This window comes from Alligator mississippiensis, chromosome 16 (assembly GCF_030867095.1).
Source record: "Alligator mississippiensis isolate rAllMis1 chromosome 16, rAllMis1, whole genome shotgun sequence".
Classification (NCBI taxonomy): domain Eukaryota; kingdom Metazoa; phylum Chordata; order Crocodylia; family Alligatoridae; genus Alligator; species Alligator mississippiensis.
The window spans coordinates 2,828,131-2,849,691 of NC_081839.1; the positions used below are offsets into that span (position 1 = coordinate 2,828,131).

At 43.1% G+C, this 21,561-nt stretch overlaps 1 protein-coding gene across 2 annotated transcripts in view; it reads right to left on the bottom strand.

Moving 5' to 3' along the window:
- Positions 1 to 21,561, bottom strand: part of STK11 (serine/threonine kinase 11) — a 63,807-nt gene that overhangs the window by 37,301 nt on the left and 4,945 nt on the right. For both annotated transcript variants that reach the window (XM_059720012.1, XM_014611549.3), the window contains exon 3: positions 4,024 to 4,107. In XM_059720012.1, coding sequence (XP_059575995.1) covers positions 4,024 to 4,107 — 84 coding nt within the window. The remainder of the gene's footprint in view (positions 1 to 4,023; positions 4,108 to 21,561) is intronic.

Consider the following 21,561-nt stretch of genomic DNA (forward strand, 5'->3'; position numbering starts at 1 on the left):
ATGAAACAGGATTGGATGGCTCAAGTGAAAACCCTGGAGGATTAGCCTCTCTTCCCAACAGAGGGAAAAGAGATTATATTTGCTATTTCCCTGAAAGGATACCCTGTCTCTTGAGCCAGCGTTGCTTTCTAATGGCCTCAGCTGTATAATTCCTGGGCTGGGAAGTGATATATGCAGCAGACATAGGACTTCTACCTTTAAAACAAGTTGATCTTGTTATCTGGAATAAGCATAGAAAAGCAGCTTTTTCCCCACTGGCTTCTCTCATTGTCCATCTGCCACATGAGAGCCAGGGAGGGACACATGCTGCTATACTGCTTCAGGAGGAACGAGAAGCCAAGAATCAAAAGGTTTGGTTCCAGAAGCCAGACAACAAGTGTGTTCAGGATCCAGGCAAGCTGAAAGCCAAAGTGCATGTCCCAAACCACTGAGGGGCCGAGATCTACTCCCAAGAACTAGGCAAGTTCATGCATCCTCATAGGCTCTGTGGACCTTTGCCATGTTGAAGATATCAGACTCCACTGCAATTTTAATGAGGCTAGGGGTATTAAATTCTAGTATCCTGCACATATTCCCACTTAGACTAGCAGCAAGTCAAGATCAGCTACTGATCTCACTTCCTGTCTTAAACTTCCCTGGTGATGTTGTGCATCACTTAATAGTTGCAGTTTCTTACCCCAGCAGTTCAGTGGTGGGAGAAAGGAATCCTACATAGTTATAAAACTGTGTTGGGATCCTCTTGGATAAAAGGTGCAAGAAAAAGGAATGCCAGGAATTATAAAGTGGTTTCAGCAAATGGAGAAGCACTTTTGGCAACTGTATTCCTCTAGCAAAAAAAAAAAACAAAACAAAACCCCACCAACAACAAAACAAACTTTTCATTTGTGAGTTATCTAGAGAACTAGCATTGAAGAGATTTGACTGCCTCAAGCAATCCTTGCCTTTGCTTTTCTGCTCTCACTGCATTCACAGGAGCAGACTGCAAAACCTGCAGGAGCTTGCCTTAATAAGCCCACAAGCAGCCCAAGACATCTGGTGGTTATGCCAAGGCATTTCATCTTCAAGACACAGAAAAGGGAGCAATGTGACTCAAGAAGAGCCCATGGTCTTTGGGAGAAGAAAGCTTTAGTTCAGTCCCTTTTAATCATTCCTGGCAGATATCTATCTTCTCAGCCTCAGCCCAAAATAGCTTTATGCCTAAGGAGATGAGCAACTTAACTCTTTGGGGGCTACAGGGATTTGGGGGGGGGGGGGGGGGGAGGGCGCAAAGGAGAGATACTGCTATCATTTTAAAATGGAATACATGTTTCACTCCTTCATCTCTAGCTCTCAAGGAACTTTGTAAACTTATTAGATTAGCAATAATACATATGGCTCAGACCTTCTTTTCAGAGATGGAAACAGTGACATGTTGAAGACAGGTGATGGGGCCAAGGCCACCAGGCAAATCAGGGGCAAAGGTGAGAAGCCAAGACTAACTTTCTAGCTCTGGGAGAGACAAGTGGGCCATATGTAGGACAGTGCAACACTTCTCCCTTTAAAAGAGCGGTGCTAAAAGTGGCCAACCAGGTGAGCTCCCAGTTTACAGGAATCTTGGAGAGCGACATTCAGCTTCTATAAAGGACAATCTGATTTGGGTTTAATTAGCTACTAGACTCTGCATTTCTACCCTTTTTGGCAGCCTATGCCTCTCCGGCTGACTAACTAAAGTACAGGCATCATCACTTTTAGGCTGAAAGGTTTTTACTGAATAGATCCATTAGCAGGCACCCTGAGAAGGCAGAGGCTCTCATTTCTTGCAGTCAATACGGCTCTCCTCCCACACACAGTTACATTTATTGGTATCAGAAACTGTCAGGAGAAGGTGTCAGCCAGAATGCTGCTCATTAAACCGGGTTTATTTTCTGCCTGGATTGGTTCTCCAGGCATTTTCAAAGCTCCATTCCTAGCCACGGCAAGTCTGCTCAATGGCCCGTTAAATGCCAAAGGGCTTTTTACCTTTCAATCCATTCATCATAGGTTTCCCTTTACCAAAATCAATGAAGCCTGTGACCAGACAAGCAACTTGTTAACACTATGCTCAAGCATGGCTGAAGTGTGCAAGTCACTTAGGTGACTCCAGATGTGGGCAACACTGGCTAAATATCTTCAGTGGAGATAAAACACTGATTGCATTTGCTGCAGGTGCACTACCTCCACCCAAGGCTGACCTGGCAGTAAAACTAAAATGTCTGGCTACCTACTGCTTTTTTTTCTTGCTTTGGAGTTGGAGACAAATCTCAGCTAGGAGGCCATGGTTTAAAACATACTGAAGGCTATGTCTTCACTGACAAAGTTTTGTTTTTCAGTGAAACAGATCTCGCAACAGCAACATGAACTTGCCCAATGGCTACCTTCCCGCTCAACCAGTTATCTGTACCTAAAGATAAAGAGCAAGTCAAGTAGACTCAACAGTTAGACAAGACTAGCGGCAGTTGGGTAATATTAGAGATAGATGACCGTGCCAGGAAGTGATGAGATACCAGGATGAAAGCAAAATGGAGACCACTCCTAGGCTTTGCTTATGTCAAAAAACATTTTTGAATGACCACTTTAAGTTGTCATCACCTTTTACTAACACATGAGGTCTCTCTTGGGCTCTTTTTTCCCCACTTTTCATTTAAAACCTTAGTTTATTAATTCAATGGCAGCTCTTTATGGGTAGTAATTGAATTATCTAGTAGTAACTGACCAACAGGATCAAAGTAAGGGCAAAAGTTCTGTGATACAGTTTTTAATACTAACAATTCGGTTGCAGAGGCCTTGATTTAATTAAGCACAGAATTAAATTAGCTGGTCTCTGAAGTACTGCAAGTAGAACACTTTGTATTTAGAAGTCACTGTTGAAAATAAAAGCAACCATTTAACATGGAACATAACAATGGGCCAACTCAATCAGGTCACAAACTGGTTTAGGTCAAAAGGCATTTTGTTGGAGTATGGCAGCCTTATTAGGAGAAGTCTGTCTGGCTCTGCACTTTTGTGGTCTTGCTTTCAAAGCAAAGCAGAAAAGTGAATTTAATTAATGTCTGTGCCATGCTTGGAGCATACAGCACACCGTGCAAGTGCTGAGTATCATTCACTTTGAGTTGGGGTGCATCTTTTGGATCTTCCCACCGAGGGCTCCGTTTCAAAATAAGAATTTCGTTTTGAGAAGGTGGCTTGCACATTCCATGGCAGTGACAAGCTTCTGATCTCATATCTATTATAAGCCTCGGGCTGTTAAAGCAGTGTCGCAGGGGGCATTCAAGGTTCCAATCCCCTTCTACCCTCCTGCCCTTGCCTCACACACACACACACACACACACACACACACACACACACCCACCCACCCACCCACCCCAGGAGTCTTTGGTTAGCTCAGAAGCTGTTTCGGACTTGTTACTAGTAATGAGGAGCAGTGCTAACTGTCGTTAGACGAAAGCACAGCAGGGCCCAGCCCCTCCGAGCAGAAGGAAGAAAAGCTGGCCGACATCCACAGTTCAGAGAACAAGTGGATTTAAGGGAAAGAACATCACACCTAGAGTGTTGCCAAGGTCTTAGAGAAAACCATTACAGAAAGAAGTCACTGGATTTTACATAGCACTCAGTCAGGGACCTGTTTACCAAGAGGAAAGCATCAATATTTAGCAGTTAGGACAGGAGAAGGGGGACTAATTCATTCCTAGGCTCTATTTCCAGATCTGAGTTACTGTGCGACCTTCAGCAAGTTACAATATATTTATCTCAATTCACTCCCCCCGCCCCCAACTAAGCATTTATAAACTAGGATCAATACTTCCCTTCTTAATATTCCCTGGAGAGAAAATATTCCAAGCGTGCAGTGCAGTGTCAACGCTGGTGAAAATGTCAAGCCCTGACTACAAGGCAGAAGCAGAATCCTTTTGGCTTTTGTATCCTACAACTTTAAAGGATTCAGAAACAATGCAACAGAAGTAACAAGAATTCAAACCTTCATTGCAACACCCAAGTGAAAAAGGATATATTTTCTGCTTCTCTTCATTATATAACACATCTACCAACTGGATGACATTTTTGTGTCGTAATCGTCGCAGGAGCTGAATTTCCCTGGAGGAAGAAAGAGAAAAAAAAAAAGAGTGTATTTCTTTACTACTGAAAAAACCTGATTTTTTTTTTTAAAGAGTCATTTGACTTGTAAAGACATTTTAGACTGCGCTAATCCCAGCTGCTTCACCCAAGATTAACTATAAATTGTGTTCGAGTGACACAGCTTTAAGCTTATTTCTGAGTCCATTAGCCCAAGGTCAGACCCTAAAAAACTTACCTGTTGGTTGACTACGACTGAAAGTAGGTGTGCTCTGCAGGGTTGCATTAGCTAAAATAGGTGCTTATAAAAAGGAGAATACACTGACACTAGGAGAACTGTTCAAACTAGGTTAAAATAAACACATGTTATCCCTACCAGGGATCATTAAAACTGTTTAAAAAAAAAAAAAGAAAAGAAATCATTCTTTACTTCTATGCCTTTACTTTCAGTTTTAAACACGAGGGATTCTGGGCTTGGTTTGAAGTGTTTTGCTGCATTTAAAGTTATGGTTGTTTTTGCACTCTGCTCGGCTCAGGCACAGTCAAGCACAAGGATGGCAGTTGTGAGAGCTGGGTCTTGTTTCCAACTCAGAGATCCTGGGCAAAAATATCACTCTCAGAGATGCAGTTGCCCCACAACCTTAAAGACTAATATTATAGTGACATATATGTAAGCATTCAGAACATTTCCATTATTATCTGTAGGCAGCATCTCGCATTTTACATACACTGAGTTAAAACTTGAATTCAGGTTCCAGGATGTTGCAGAGCACACAAACACATTCAGACCTCCTGCGCTGATATTGCAGTCTAACCTAAGGCTGTGTGTCTATCAACTCCACAGCTTTGTTTTCCATTGTGTTTTTCTTCCTAGGTTCTGTATCAAGGCTAGCAAGCTCCCACCTCCAAGCTTGCTTCACTCCTTGAATGGTAGCGAAGTACTCCTACTTGTCAAGCAGGACAGAGCTGGACAACAGCAAGCTCAAAAACAAGAGGAGCAATCTGCAGCTGTGTTGCCCTAGAGGGAACAGCTGATTTAGGATTTCTTCGCAGGCCACCCTTAGAGAGCACACTGCTTGCTTTCAAAGGAAGCAAGCACACACAGGGACACGCCTCACACTGCAGTCTGCCTACCTGTGCAGGGTATGCCTTTCTCCAATAAGAGACTATAGCCGGAATCTGGCTCTAGCCCAGACAACAGCTCCCGGGAAAAGCTGCCAAGAACTACCCCGAATGCTATCACAGACAGAAGCACGGCTTCAGCAGCTGTCCCCCAAATCAAGCTATTTTGCCAGAAAAGCTGTAGGCGTAGGAGACTGGAGCTCACAAGCGACTTCAGCAGCTGAACCCTAGCCTGAAGGACACACCTTAGAGTTGGCAAATATTACAGAAAACTCAAGGCAAACCTTTTCTCTCTGCACTTTGGGATTCTGCATGCATGCACCTCATCTACAGTTACAGAAACTAGGATAAATTCAATCAGGATATCAGCCCCACCTCATGCTCCAGGACATGTGCTTATCAGCAGCAGGAGAAACAAGAACTATCCTCCTGTCCGTCACAGTATACCATACCACTGCACAAGTAGGTACATTACTGCTCTGTATATATGCGGCATCAGGCACCATCTCAGACTACATCCTGTTTAAGGATATTAGTTCCTATTTAACAGGAATAACAATTTGAAGGTTAGCTGGTTTCCAAGAGGGAGTTTAAAAATAATTCCAAGTACATAAACTTTACTCCACACCTCTTCCTGCCGGCGTTGTTTTATAGTCACTTATTAAAATGACTTTCTGGCTCTGCATAAATCATGAGCAGATGACTAATTAACTCCAGAGAAGAAATAGCGGAACTGTCCACATATGAAAAGACAGAAATCGGGGCATGTCTACACGTTCATTAATGTGCTTAAGATACTGCACATTTCGTTGAATACTTGCTTAATAAAGTACTAAATTAAATGCGCAGTAACTTGCACTGGCACATGGTTATTTTGTAATGCTTACCGTGCATTAGCCTAATAACACTGCGCAGTAAGCTATTAGCACGTTTTTAACTCCCACACTCCTGCGCAGTGTTATTAGGCTAACACCCAGTAAGCATCTCACGTAGATGTGCCCCCCCGTTAGAGAAATGTAGAGACCCGTAGAGCCAGAAAAGACTGTAAAAATCAAATTTGACCTCTCACATAACACAAGATCAAGCTAGAGTAAGGTACTTCCTCCTGTAATCTTCTAAGTAACATCTAAAATTGCTATGTAGTAAAATGTAACACCTCTGAGAACAGGAGGAGGAGGAGGTGTTTCAACTAAAATACTAAAAAATGGAATACTTTAGTGGAAAAAAAATAGCAGAAAGGTCAAGAGTTGAATCAGTTTAGCATTAAATATCATGTATTTCAGAAAAAATTAGGGGCACCTCCAACGTTCTCTCTAAGGAGTAGATGCCGCACCTCTCTTAACACCCTTCTTGGTGAATAAGGATGGCGTAGTTACACTGACAACATAGAGGGCAGGGAAGAGACGAGACTTTAACTATTTCAAACCAAGTTTTCCTCAGTTACTACTCTAGGCAGGAATTAAATGAAGAAATGACAGATTCGCAGAGAGAAAGTTTACGTGTGTGACAGCCGGGTTTCAAGGAGAGATGCAAAGCGTTGCTATGGGTGAGAAAGTCTACGGTTTTAATGCATGACTAACCCACTCCCCTTCCCCTCAACCCCTTTTGAAGCTGTATAGTTAATCATCATCACTGCTGTCCAAAAGTGTTACATCTTACACAACGCATTACATCCATCACCATAAGAGGGAAACGGATAATATCTAGGAGAGACTGCCAAAAGCGTGGTGAATCACTGCATCAGTGCAGAAGCACAGCGAGAGACGTTCAGTACTTGGCCATTTGCAGAGGTCTCTGTTGGCTTGGAACCCTATCCATTAGCTCTTACTACAGAGGGACTAAAAACGCAGATGCCAAAATTAGGTACAGGTGAATCATGCTCAACAACAATTCACATTCCTCTTATGCAACAGCCAATGATCTAGACAGCTCTGTAGTGCCCTCTACTGATGCTCTTTTTTTTTTTGGCAAATTATTCTCAAACATTCACAAGGTTTTTAGAACGATCTGCAAAAATATACCTTTCAACAAGATACTGGCATTTAGGTCCCAAGTTGCAAAGACAACAGTCTACAAAATCTTAGCTGACTGGCTATGAATTTTTAGTTTTTAAATAAATCCTGTTTAAGTTCAAATATTGTCCTACTGCGTTTTAAGCCTGACAACCATGGATCAAACACGAAGGTCTGAAATGACAAGTGACTGGTGAATATAACTAGTCTGTTTTCAGTAGAAAGCAACAGTCTCTGATCGTTTTGGGCTGCATCTACACTTCAAGGCACACACAACCCAGCTCTGGGTTGGCTCATGACTGCATGCATGCTGGTTCAGTGAATGTCTGTCGGGCTCACAACTCCCCTGACGAGCCACAACACTGACTATGGGAACAGCCAAATCAAAAAATGTTAAAAAGCATAAATTCATGATTTCTTGATGTAGACAGCAGGAGGGATACAGAGCAAAGAGTTGGATTGTGACAGAATTTAAGTGCTTGTTTCTATGGGGTTAGGGAAGAAGTAAAAAACTTTAGCCTCTTTTAAAAGAAGTTTTCAAACAAAATGTTTTCACTGAGTTAAAATATAATTCATGCGACTGGACTCTTGTAAGTGTGTACTGGGCATACATCATCTGCATCACGGTTAAGGCCAATCCAGCTGCAAGTCATTGGTTTCTCTCATTTATGCTGGGAGGTTATAAGAGAGGCAAAGTTCTTATGAGAGGCAGCATGCCAGCAGTGTTCGAGGACATCAGCTGCTTACTGGCCAGAAGTTGAGTACTTCTGAATGCTGCTGTCTTCTTAGGACTGGGAGACAGATACAGTCAGCAGCCAGTCTCGGCAGCAGGACCACCTCCCTTGCCCCATCAAATAGGGACCACTCGCACATGGAGCCACCTGGGCTGCCCCAGGGGATCTAGAGCAGAATGATTAACTATAAGGCACAGAAACTAAGGGAAAAAACAAGGCCTTTAAAGCCTAGAAGCTGGCCTGTGTTCTAGCTGCAAACAGCATTCATTCTTAATCCATGGTGACTAGAAAGTCACTCCAGTTTACATTCTCAGGTCTCACACAGCATGTCCCTCTCCAGTAAGGAGAGCTCTTCACTCATGCTCCTAGTGCTCCACTGGGTAACTGTAGTTTACCAAATGGATCTGTGCTGAAAAACTGCACATAGAAAAGACTTAAGAAAATGTGAAATTTAGGGAAGGCTGTTTTAACAAGACCTCAATCCTGTGGGAAGTGGAAGCAGCCACGATCATGCCTTTCCTGCACTTTCAGTGGACTCCAGAGACTCTGGGAAGGATACTCCAAACTAGCTTAGGGTCCCAGTGGCAATTTGCTAGGAGAACAATATCCAACCTGCAGTAAGAACAGTTTGCAGCCATTGCCACTTTCAGAGAGACTGCGCAAGAGGACTGAAATGCCACTTTAGTTCAATGCGGCCCTGTACACAGGGACTTCTCTTTGTACAGCACATCCACAGTCCAGATTTCCCTGGTCCATTTTTTAAATAGGCAGATTTCACTCCAATCATGCACAATCCAGGGGAACTACCAATTGAACATGAACTGTCCTACAGAGATGGTAAAAATTTATCGTCAAGAAATTGTGGAGTCAGCGAAGCCACCGGTGACCTAAGCAAGCTCCATCTCCAACAAAAGAATTGACAGCCTGGGCAGCTAGTTTGTGATGTGCATTTAGGAAGACTTACCCAAAGCAAATAAAAAAAACTAAACATATTATAAGTTTCTTTCCTAAATGAAAATGAGCTTTTCCAGTTTTGGAAATCCTGCTGCAATGTGCTGCCAAACATTTCTGACGGACACGCATAAAGGCCCGAGATACACCACAAACCCTAACAGGGAAATTGAATCTGCAACAAAATTGGAACTGACGCAAAGATGACACTTCCCTTCCCCTCCGCTGACTGCATTAAGCTACTTGAAAAGCTTTGGCTAAATCACAGAGACAATGCCCTCAAGTGGGGGGTAGAAGCTCACAAAACAGGGTTTTTTAAATTTAATTTTATTTATTTTTTCAAGATAGTCTACACCATCTTTCCAAGCCTGCAGTCAGTAATAAGAATCTAAAGCAAGACAACCCAAGGTTGAAAATTGGCAGGACAAGACAGTTTGGGCACCTAGTTTCACTTGCTGCAAGGGAAGTTGGGTGGGGTCATTAAACATATATGACAGCTCACCAAACAATTAAAACCATTTTAACTGAGATTTCCCACCCTCAATGGAACAGCCATCTTTTTCACCCCACCCCACCCCACTAATGTAGTGCCCATCAACTCTTGTTAAAGTGGCCTAGAGCTACCTCACTTGGTTTTGATTCTGTCAGATGAAGGATGCCAAGCAAAAACTGGATTGACATATGGATGGGAGGGATCAAGAATCAGAATAAGGCAGCAGGTCCCAAACTCTGACAGATTGCACACTGCCAATTTAAAATGATACAACCTTAAGTACTACCAGCAAATTTTTGTCATAAAGTAATTATAATAAATCTGTTAACATGTACCACTAACAGGCTGTCTGTCTACCGCTGGCCTGGTGGTACCCATACCACAGATTGAGAACCGCTGGAATAAGGGCTTGCAGAAGGTGCCTAACAGTTTTCAACTCTCTCCTGCTGAAGCCATACCCCCAGGTAGTGCTCTGGAAGCAGGGAGTGGGGAAGGGGCATCATGCCAATTAGGAATCCAGACTGAAACTGGCACACTCCGGGGTGCAAAGGTCAGCTGCTAAACTTATATTTGAGAGTCTGAGTAACAGGTTTCATAATCTGAAGCTCTTCACAGCCACAACCCCACTATCTTTTGGATGAGACAAAAAGATTGCTTGTCACCTGACCTACAACTGGCACAGGGTCTGCCTGGGTGGAGGTGTTTGCAGGAACCAGGTCTATATGTCCTTAAGAAAAGCATTTGGAAGAGGTTATTTATCATTGTTTGTACTACTTGCTTGTCATACAATGCTTTTCATGAGACAGAAACAAGTGTTAGCCTCTGCATATTAGCCAAGACTCTACCTTGATCAATGCATCCTACTCGTAATCCCCATGGTGTTGCAAACATTCGTTACCTCCTGTCCTAAATGGTTGCTCTTTGCTACTGTGCTCTATTAAACCATTGATGTGCTCAGCCTCCATGGAAGCTACACACCATTAGAGAAGGTGCAATTTCTTACGTTTCCTCATTTTTACAGTGCTTTGAAATCCTTTCAGAAAACCCACGAGAGAGACGGGTCTGAACAAAAGCGTCTCCTTTTATTAAACAAGCTAGCTTTACCTAGGCTCTTCCATTTAAATCTGAATCCAGAATTAGACATCCATCCCTTAGCTATCGTTCAGAAGCTTATCCACAGGCTTGAAGCAAAAAGCTATTGCCAAGGTACATTTAAAACCAGGTAGCAATAAGACTCTGTCTTGGATCCACATAGTTTCTCTCCCTGGCAGAATGTATTATTGTAGGGTTTTTTCCATTTTGCTCCCCACTTCCTGGTCTCAGCATCTGACAAAACATACCGTTCCAAGAACTGACAGCAAACAGCCTTCCATACCCACATGCTACTTTTTCCCACAGCAAGTCTCCAGTGTGACCTGACTGGTTAAACTGCAAACCAATGCTACAGTCTTACTGTGAGAGCTTATTGCCAACCTACATTTTCTACAGCACCCATTAATTTACCAGGTTTATTGCCTCAATTCTTTATACTTGGGCAAAATGCAACTGGCATTTATAGAAAATCAGGGTCCCATAACCAACTTTAACCAGTCTTACCAGACCCAAAGTAGCCAATTTATCAAGACTGATGTCAAATTAAGATTAGAAGTTGAAGTCAAACTAAGAAAAAAAGGAACAGCACTGGATTGCAACTGAACTGCCTGAAAACTCAAAGCTTCCTTAATACCTATCCAGATATGCAATTCAATGCTAATGACCAAAGCAATCCTAAAAATCCCCCAAGAACTTGACTCAACATGTGTAGAGTATTTGCAGCTCTTACGCTGCAGGTGTTAAGAAAAGACAGAAGTATTTTCCTATGAGGGGTTAAATCAGTGCTTAGCAGACCTCCCTTCCATTGCTGCAGTTAAATTCTCTTTCATGAAAATATGTAAGCATTGTGAAGAATGAGATGCTCCAATGGCATGAGTGTGCAGAGAGGCAATACACAATGTCAGAGCCTGTCATATTCTTTACATTCCAGCTACCTGGAGACTGCTCGAGAGTCATTGTGGAAAAAAGAAATCCCATTATTCTTTGATACGATAATGCTGGTAATTGCACAGCCTTAAACTCTGCTTCCAGTGGCTGCTGCTGATCCACGGGACTAGGGCAGCATAGAGTTAAGAGAATCCTTGCCTAAATGGTTCTACAGGTTGTGGGCAAGTTTCTCTGCTCAGCTTTGACATGCCAATTGTACAATACCCTGAAGGAGCACAGGAGTGGCTTGTCACCTCACCCAAAAAGCGCAGCAAAGGAGCAGGTCTTTGGGGCTGTGCTGCTGCCTTGAGAACTAACTGTGCAACAATGGAGGAGGTTTGTCCTGAATGCCCTTCAGGGTGAAAAAGTAATCGGAGTACAAACCCAGCAAGCCACAGTTCATTTGCTTTCATTGCTAATGATGCATTAGTGAGAACATAGGACAACAAATGAGAACCCCAGCAGCCAACAGTTATTTTATCCCCTACATGAACTCCCTCAGTTAGAAGTTAATGATGAGTAACAAGCATTGCTGGTTACCCATGGCTATTTATGCACAGTACCCAGCGTAATGGGGCCTTAATCTTGGTTGGAGCCTCTAGATAGCACTGCAATAGAAACAATTCTATTGAAATTGCATCTTGTTTTCTTCCAACAGGAAATTATAGACCCTGCATTTATAAACACCTAATAGTGGTGTTTTTAAATTTTAAAAAGTCAGCACAGAAAACAAACCAGTGAAAGGATCCAGGCCTTGGCAGGACAGAATAAGACTGTCTGGGTGCAGGTGCAAATATTTGATTGCCTGCATTGTGTTTTTACCCCTGAGGTCTTTGCTTTGATTGCCAAGTGCAGGAATTAGAACTTTCCTTAAAGCTGCTTAGCAAGGTCTGTTGCCTGAAGCCACCTGTTACTGCCATCAGGACATGAGACATGGGCATGATCCCTTGGGCAGAGAGGCAGGCCACATCATGCTGGAAGTGCCAGGAACAGCCATGCTGGAGAAAAAACTTTGAGAGAGGCTTCTGTTATTTGATTTACCAATAAAGTCAAACTCCAGACTCCCAAACATCCCACACAAGTATGTGTAGACTTCAGAGCAGGGCAGGAACTAACTGTTCACAGACTCTCTGCTTCCTTCACCTAGAAGAGCAAGTACATGGTAGTTACAAGAGAGATACCGAGGTACAGTTTGACTGGGCTGGTGCATGGGAGATTTCTATCTGCGTTTTTGTTGCAAGAACTATAACAGTTTAGTTGCCCTCTCAACTATTACTGCTTCTTCCTCTACTCAAGGACAGGAATTGATTACTAATAAGGAAAAAACAGATTAAACAGACGTTTAGTCTCCTTTGATGCTGTTACATTCCCAAGATTAAAAATCAGTCACCTAGTTCTACCTGACCCTTCCAACTTATTGTAAGCAAAAGGTAATCAGGTTCCTGAAGGAGGCAGAGGTACTAAATCATAATGGTCACAAAAGAAAGATTCTGCTGGCATCCAATATCAGAGACAGAACTGAAAGTCAGAAGACCTGAGTTCTGATCCCCATTCAAACATACTTGGGCCTGGTCTTCACTAGGAATCCCCCCATCCCACCCACCCACCCAAAGACCCCTCTGTTCTGTGCTCAGATCTGTACTACAAAGTTTTGTCAGCATACCTTGCTGGCTAGAGGTGGGACATGATCACACTTCTAGCTAACACAGATATTTTAGGGGGGGGAACAAATGTGGAGATAGCCATGCCAAAAGAAGAGGGCTTGTCAGATTAACTGCTGTCATTCAGGGAGATGGCCTGATTATGCCAGAGGCAAACCTCCTCCTGTCAGCATCTGTGGACTCTTCAGTTGGGCACTGGCCCCATATCCATGGATAGTTATAGTAGCACAAGTTCCACAGTACAGACAAGCCATTTCTTCTCAGTGTTTACGAGAACCTAATAAGTAGGAAAGCTTCAAATTGCTTTGCTGTTACTATTTTTTTTTTTTTTTTTTTACTTCCCACTGGTTACTACACCATACCAGCATTAGCTCTCATAGGAACACCCAGCTTCGTCTCAAGTGATCCCCAACTGTTGTTTATTAACAACTTGCATGCAAAATGCACTACAACACTGCTATGGACCCCATAAAATCCTCTATTAAAAGATAAGCTGCTAGAAGCATGGGGTGGTCAGACGTTGGCAAGCAGAGATCTTTTGATAGAAGGCATTCAAAGGCCACAGAAAACTAATGATGAACTTGATACTGTGGACAAGTTATATAAAAATCTTCTCCACTAGAACTGTAGACCTAAATCCAAGCACACAGGCAAAAAGAGAGCGCAGGAAGTCACTCTTCTCTCATTCACAATTAGCCAGCTACTCATAACAATACAAATGAACCATGTAAGGCCTGCTAATGTGTCATCTTTAATTAAGGCAAACCAGTAAATGTGCCTTCCAGAGAAGCACAAGAATCAGAGCAGCTCTTTTAAACAGAGTTTCTTCTCAGAACTGAAGTTGCTGCCCTTGATTTGAAAGAAAATTAGACAGATTCCAGCTAGGCCTTCCACCCTCTGCCACTGCAGGTTAAAGAAGGAAAAGAGGTGCATGAAAGATAGAAACTCCCAGATAAAGCAAAACTCAGAAAAGTGTTTAAGTTTACATGGTGAATGGATTTGAAAGTGATGCAGCAGGCTCTAATTATAGGCATGAACAAAAGGCTGAAATGGATTAAATTAGCACGGAAACTGCAGTCAGCATTAGCTTAGGTCTAACAAGTTCCTGTATAAGGATGGGAAACCAGTTGAGTGCTTAGAACAAAGGGGAAGAAGGGACAAACACCCAGGCACTTTTAAATAAAAGACAGCTGGCTGGAAACATAAAAGGAAGCTACCTAAATTAGAAAGGCACTTAGATACCTAACTGGTGCACCTCTGTCCCTTGTAACAGCATTTCAGAGCACAAGTATCCTTCTGCCTCCATCAGGTTAATAAATATTTAAAACTTCCAGAGTGCTTTATGTCCCAAAGCACTCTGCAAACTGCAAATATACAATCCCACTGAAACGCAGCCACCTCTGGAGCAAAAGCCAATCAGCCCATGTCCCAGAGGAAGGATTATTTTTACATTTTGAAACAAAAATATTACTATGAGAAGTAAGGAAAAGGTCACGGCCAGACTGGTCACCTCCAGTACCACCTCGTTTTCAAACTTCACAGCAGAAAGGGCCATAAATTCAGGCACCTGCTGACAGGACAGGAAACAGCTTCATTTCAAAGTAATAATAATGTGGATCAGACATCCTAGTCTACTCTATCACTGCTTGTGTAGTTTACAGAGACAATGATGGAGAGAGCTGCAAGACTCCTGCAGCTGGAACTCCTACAGACCTGAAGAGACAGGACAAGCCTGTCTCTCCATTTTATTTCCCTAATGCTTTTAGTCCCTTTCCTTTGTTCTGCGTCTATCTCCTTTACTTGCCACCATTAAAAATACATTAACATACAACTTAAATGGGCCACATATTTTAAGCAGAGGCTGGAATCCCCATTGTCTGAAGAGGACAGATTTCCCAACTACAAGATAGCAAGTTAATCCTGACCTAGGCTAATAAAAGCAGGAGAAGTTTTTACTTTTGCATGCCACAAGTGCCATCTGGTTTTCAAAGTACTACACTCTTGTTTTCTACTTGCATGCATCACTGGAGTTAGACCACCTCCAGAACACAAACAGAGATCTCTCTGTACCTATTTTATTTATTCCCATTCTCTGGGCACCATGGTTTGCATCACATTGTTTTATCCTTAACTGCTTTCCTGATCTAGCTTATCTGAACCAGGTTCCTAAAGCTGTGAAATGTTTTCAGTGTTCAAGGATACCGTGTGTATAAATGTCTATACTACCTCTGCTTACTGTCACCATGACAAGGCAGGCTGCAAGAAGTTGGGCTTAGGCCAAAAACCACTAGTTAGCAGAAACACACAGAGGAAGGGAAAGACACTCCTCTAAAGGGAAGGTTTTTGTTGTCTCCCATTAGACCCATTGCTATAGCCCAGATGGAGAGGAGCACCAACCCCACCGGTTGGGAATCCTGCTTCCAGCTACGACAAATAACTGAACAGTGGGAAACCTTCTAATGTAGTTAGCAACCTGCTCCATGTACAACAAATTTTTTTAGGGGAGCTGGGAGGGAACAGAGGTAGATCAAGGGCATTTGGAAAGGGCCACATTCCCGCCCCCCACGACTGTGCTAGTGAACAGGATGCACCTTTAAGCCTAGGATCCTAAGAGACCCCCATTAGCAAACCACAACCAACCACCGATGTTTTTTTTCTTTAAAAATCATGCATCTTTGCTCATGCTAATAACAAAGCCATGCTTGACATGCTCTAAACATCAGGATACCTTTTCCCAGTATAAACAAGACTTTCTGAAGAATTAGATCTGGGTTGAATGTTTCCTAAGCTGAGGATACGAGCTCTTAGAGAGTTTCACGCTGCAGCTCTGAAATAACAGTTTGTCAAATAACTACGCCCTAAACAATCCATGGTTTTAAAGATAATGGGGCAAGACCTTATAATAGACCTATTACTGGATAGGCAAAGAGTGTGGTGTACCCAAAGCCTGTGGTATCTCAGCATGATGGCCTACCTCACCTAGCAGGTCAGCCACACACTATGTAAATCCACTGGTTTCCACATGACCAGGGTCAGCCCAAAGAGGAAGCTGCAACAGTACATCACCCAACTACACTGGAGACACTGCCCTCGAGAACAGCTTTCAGCCCTCTCTCTCCTCCCTTGAAGAGGTGGGAGGCTGCTCAACATTAGCTTATCAAGCTGAAACTTAAAACTTCCTGGCAAGCCTAGCTTTCAAGCTACAGTAGAAAGCAGTAGTGCAGCAAACATTTCCAGTATCTGGTCTACAGGTCCTTCCATTAGTTTGACAGGTTTAAGCCTGCCAGGATTTTCTTCTATGGAGTTACTCTACTGATAGGAAAGTATGCTTCATTCACTCATTTCCCACAATGTTGCACTACGACGCTTGGGATTTATCTGCATGGATAGTATGACCCTGTATAACACCAAAGCAGTATTTGCTTAGGTTCAAACTGACTCTGTTCATTTCCCCCAGCAAAACAAACAGTAGAAGTTTATTCACAACTAATATGAGGTTTTAACCACAATACCAAAAAGAGTCTTGCTGCCTGCACAGGCACAAGAAGTTTTTGTTCATTTACTTAAGGAACCAGCCTCAAGACCTGCATCTCTCTCTTCAGAATATGCTACAAGTTCATGTAGTGTAAAAGTGATGTTGTAGCCATGACGGTCCAGAAATTACACAAGAGGCAAGGATTTCTTAGGGTGGCATCTTTTATTGGACCATCTATGCAGCTGGGATGCAGATGAGGATCTGAGAAAGAATGTCTTGCATTTGAAAGCTTGTCTAACTTTATCCCAAAGTATTTATTTTTCCTCCCAAATGTATTTAATATTAATATAAAAGGTATTTGAGTACAGGATAGAGATGCTGGTGTTAAATTGATAAGACCTTTTTATCCTCTCTCCTCTTTGAAGTTTTATTTCTCTGTTCTCTTTGAAATTAAGACACCTGCTAACACACAAATTCATTCATAGTGAGTGAGTGTGCGTGTACGTGTGCCATACACATACTTACAATGAGTATGTATACATATCTATATATATTGAACAGGCCTGCAACCATACTTTAGACTTTAAGAGCCTGGTTAAAAAAGAAAAAAAAGCTACTGAAATAATTAAAAGATGTCCCTTAATTTTGACACATTTTGGATCAGCCTTCATAAAAATAACTTGGCCTGGTCCTAACGGAATAAAGATTGAATCACTCTAGGAATACACTTGTAAAACTATTCTCTAAGAAGAGAGAAAGGAAAATGCATCAACTACCTAGACACATGCTAAAGCAGAAGGGTCTGGATACAAACATACAGGAAGTATTTCTTAGAGAATTCAAAGAAAAATATAAAATTTTGGCAAACATATTGAATGAGGTTAGGAAGAGAGAAAGCAGCTGCAAGTAGCATGTCCATATTTATCAGTATTACATGAAGAACAATTAAAGAAACCAAAGTTAAAATTTCTAAGCTATTCCCAATTTATCTCACTGTTTTCTTTATATTTGTTCCTCGCTACTTCAGGTCTTAGGCATGACTGTAAACTGCATCCGACTGCAGGACTTGGTAGTAATGTGGTGGGGCTAGTCATGGCAGGGTAGCTCCTATAAGATACCGCAATGTTCCAACCTCCAGAAAAAGGCAAGTTTCGGGCACCTCAAAACCCCAATGCCTTGTGGGTATGCCCACTACTATTCCCCCCCGCCATCAGTAGAGAAAGAAATTACTTTAAAGATGTGGACTGCCACAGATGCATAAAATGATCATTCCTGAGGTTAACAGATTGACAGAGTCTATCAAACTTTTGTCTTGCACAGATGTCAGGGAGTCAAGCTGCGGTTGTACCTGGACCCACAACAGTCTCAACTGTCAGATACTTGCCACATCTAGTAGTAAGCAAAACTGAAAACAGTACCCTTAACACAATGCTAGCTTTCACTACCTTTTCACTACTTGTATGTGAAGATCACACACCTGCCACCTTATTGCTGAGGATCCCAGAGCCCTGCTACTGAACAGCCTACCCAATGCAGTACTGAAAAGAAGCATATTGGTTTCTTAAGGCAAGCAGCCTCTGTGTGTGGCATGTGGCTGATCAGGGAGGCCGCAGGAAAAACAGAGCAATAGGTAGGGCTGAAAGCAAAGCAGCAGAACAAGCAGGGAGCACAAAGAGCAGCAGACTGGGCAGGAGAAGGGAATCAGAGTGGCAGAGGAAAGTGCAGGGCTAATTTTGGCACACTTACTAAAGAGGTTAAACTCCAGTGTCTTAAGGTATGCAAACACCTCTTTCTGTTGATCGTATATTGGGGTCAGGCAGAGAGGACTTCCCCAATCTTGAGAAGGGTACAGCCTTCCCCTAACATATATCACAATTCTATCAAGCTGTTCCAACTAATCCTTCTGTCATTCAGTAGAGCTACACTTAGTGTTGTATGTAGCTGTATCTATACTACTAAGTTCCTATTGGCTATTGCCATCACCAGAAGGGGCAAAGTTAAGTTTGTATGGGAAAAGACTTCAGCTCCTCATCTCCAAAGATCTGAGGTTTATTGGAATCAGTCTGGCAAGGCACAAGATAACACAGAGCTACAGCTGTCTCATGGTAAAGATTTCCACCACTGAATTAAATATAAGGACACACTTACATCCATTGCAGGAGATTTAAGACAAAGAACAGTGCAATTTGCCAGGCTGCAGACCACCAGCAAGGCAGGATCAGTCACTTCATGACACTTTATTTAAAAAGTGAAAGCTAAGTCTTGCAAACTGTTTTTAGCTGGGCAATCAAAATGACAATCAGCTATATCATGCAACGAATTTCCCCTCCAACCAGAAGCAAGTACATCTGCTGAAAACCACTTCTACTTATCACTGAAAACATCACCACTAAGGAAAGGTAGCGTGCAAAAGCCTTGTAGATCTGGACATTCACAATCTTCTCCTATTGCTGTCTGCAGACCCTGTTATCAATGCAAGAGAGACAGTGAGCCTTAAGAAGTCTCCTCCTAGCCTCAAGCCCTCTCAGACTTTTCTTCACTACAGCTCACCTGACCCTTTGCTGCCCCCCCGCACCCCTGGCATTGCAAAGAACAGAACTGAAGGCACAATAGTTTGGTATCTGCACAGCTCAGGCTGGGGACAACAGTAAATACCACTGCTTGCAACAGCTGAGGCTCAGAGCCCTGCAGAAACAGGCACCCTTACCCTTCAGGAAGCTCAGAGGAGCATCTACTCCAGGGGTGGGCAAAATGCAGCCCGCCAAGCCATTCTATCTGGCCTGTGGAGCCCCTAAAAAATTTAGAAAATTTAATATTAATCTGCCCTGGGCTGCCTGTTATGCAGCCCTCAATGGCTTGCCAAAACTCAGTCCCTCCGCCCAAAATAATTGCCCACCTCTGGTCTACTCCATGACTAGTAAGGAGCATAGACCTCAAGAGCAGAGCTGTCAGCCTTTTAGGCCCCTGGAACAGCCTGCAGTACAACTGCTGATTCATGAAGGGGAGGGGAGATGGCAAGAGGGACAAAGTCAGATCAGGAGCACATCTATGACCCAAGAACAGTGTGCTGGTTGAAGAGGTTTTGATCATATGCTCCACTTTGGAATTGGAAATCTCTTAACATGCAGGTTTAAGAGAGTTCAGGCCCTATTAAAGTGAACATAAATTGAGAGAGGTGGATGCTGTGTTAAGCGGTAAGTAGATGCTGATTTACTATCTTCCCATGTGTCAGCACTTAGCATGCTTCCTCTCTGCCCATCCTCCATGGTCACCTTGCCAGCACTGAACCCTCTTCACCCTGCCCATCCCCAAAGTGTCACACCAAATACAATGAACAGCTATTTACACGCACCTTCCCTTGTGTACGTTCAGTTGCCCCGAGGGGTTAATACTGGAAATGCAGGCACAGTGTTCTCACTCCCACTACTGAATGCAAGTCAGATCCCTGATAGCTCTTACCTCCCTGGGAGTTTAAAGCACCCAGAACTCGCTAGCAGGGTCAGCTACCCCTTAAGCTCTCCCATTTTTGTCTGCATGTGCCTAAAGAACTGGGACAGAGGGATTCTTTTTCAACTTGCTAGCTCCGGGCACCGATATGTACTGCACCTCCCTCCTCCATTCAATGCCAGATACTACAAGTGCTATGCTTGCTGAACTATGATACTGTCTTGAGCTCTTCTGTAGCTATGCTGAAGTTCCTACAACTTTGCTCGAAGACCAAACACCTGACTTCAAACAGCTTGGCACAGAAAGTAACATGCAAGCAGGTCCCAATCTGAAGTCTTTCCAGATTCACGGAGACTCACTGCTGGATGGCCAATTAAAAGCCAACTTTAGATGGACACCTACCTGTTCAATGCATGACCTTCAGTAGGACTGTCAAGTGCCTCTTCAGCTAGGTTGCCCATGATATGGTTCCGAAGGCTCTTGATTTGCAAGAGCAAACAGTAAATGGTCAGATCACTTGTCTGTCCATTCCAATCCTTCACAAAGGTATTCAAGTCAGGGAGTGAGTGCTGAGCATGGTAAGTACAGCACAAGACACCTGGGACATGCAGAGTCCCACAGACTTAATTAAATGAGAGACTATTAGCATTTAGTTTCATTAAACTTGTGCTATCAGAGACAAGTAGGCTCCTAGTATTCTTTCACCTGTTTTGGCATCTGTGCTAAACTCTTTTTCTATTAACTAGGGCAGTAGCTAACCACAAAGCGTCTGGTTGAAAAAGCCACCCCCACACTTTTCCAACATTAGATGAGTGTTTCTCAACCTTTTCTGGACTCAAGGTTGCGCCGTAAAAACTTCTTGATTTGAATGGCACCCAATATAACAGTGCTTGCCTCCTTGCGGAAAGGCTGGGCAGGGAGGCTAGGGGAATCACTGAGGTAGGGACAAGCCCCAGCCAGCATCTTTCTACATAAGCTTATCTGCTTACCTCCTCAGCCCTGCCTCACCCTTCAAAGGATCTGGCGGCACCCTGATTGAAAATCACTGCCTTGGATGAAGACGAGAGATTTCCCACAATTATTTCAAAGAAACAGTTATTGTATGTAGGAGCTGAACCCCCCAAATCCTCACCAAGATCCAGTCCTCTTAGAGATTATTTCCTGTGAGCAGACCAGTCAGCCAGAACAGGTAGATAAGAACTCAATCTTATGGGCCAAAAGGCTGAAACATTCTAGTCACAATTTCTTGGTCATATTAAACTACTTTGCAGGGAGAGGCAGGATTAAAACAAAATCATTTTGTAGTGTGAATCGGCTGAGAAACATATTAACCATGCCACCATTAGCAAGGGAGCAACAGCTGACAATTGGGTTTCCTCGGTAGGCTAGCGGAGTAAAAGCTCAGCCAGATCTCACCTGGCACAGGAGGCTGACTGCCTTACGGACAGAGACACAAGCCAGAAGCCTCACCAGGTAAACGCTCAATAATCATCTAGACATTTGGAATTTTTCACCCCCAACCCAAGATGAGAAAGCAGCTATGTGAGATGAAGTGGGAAAC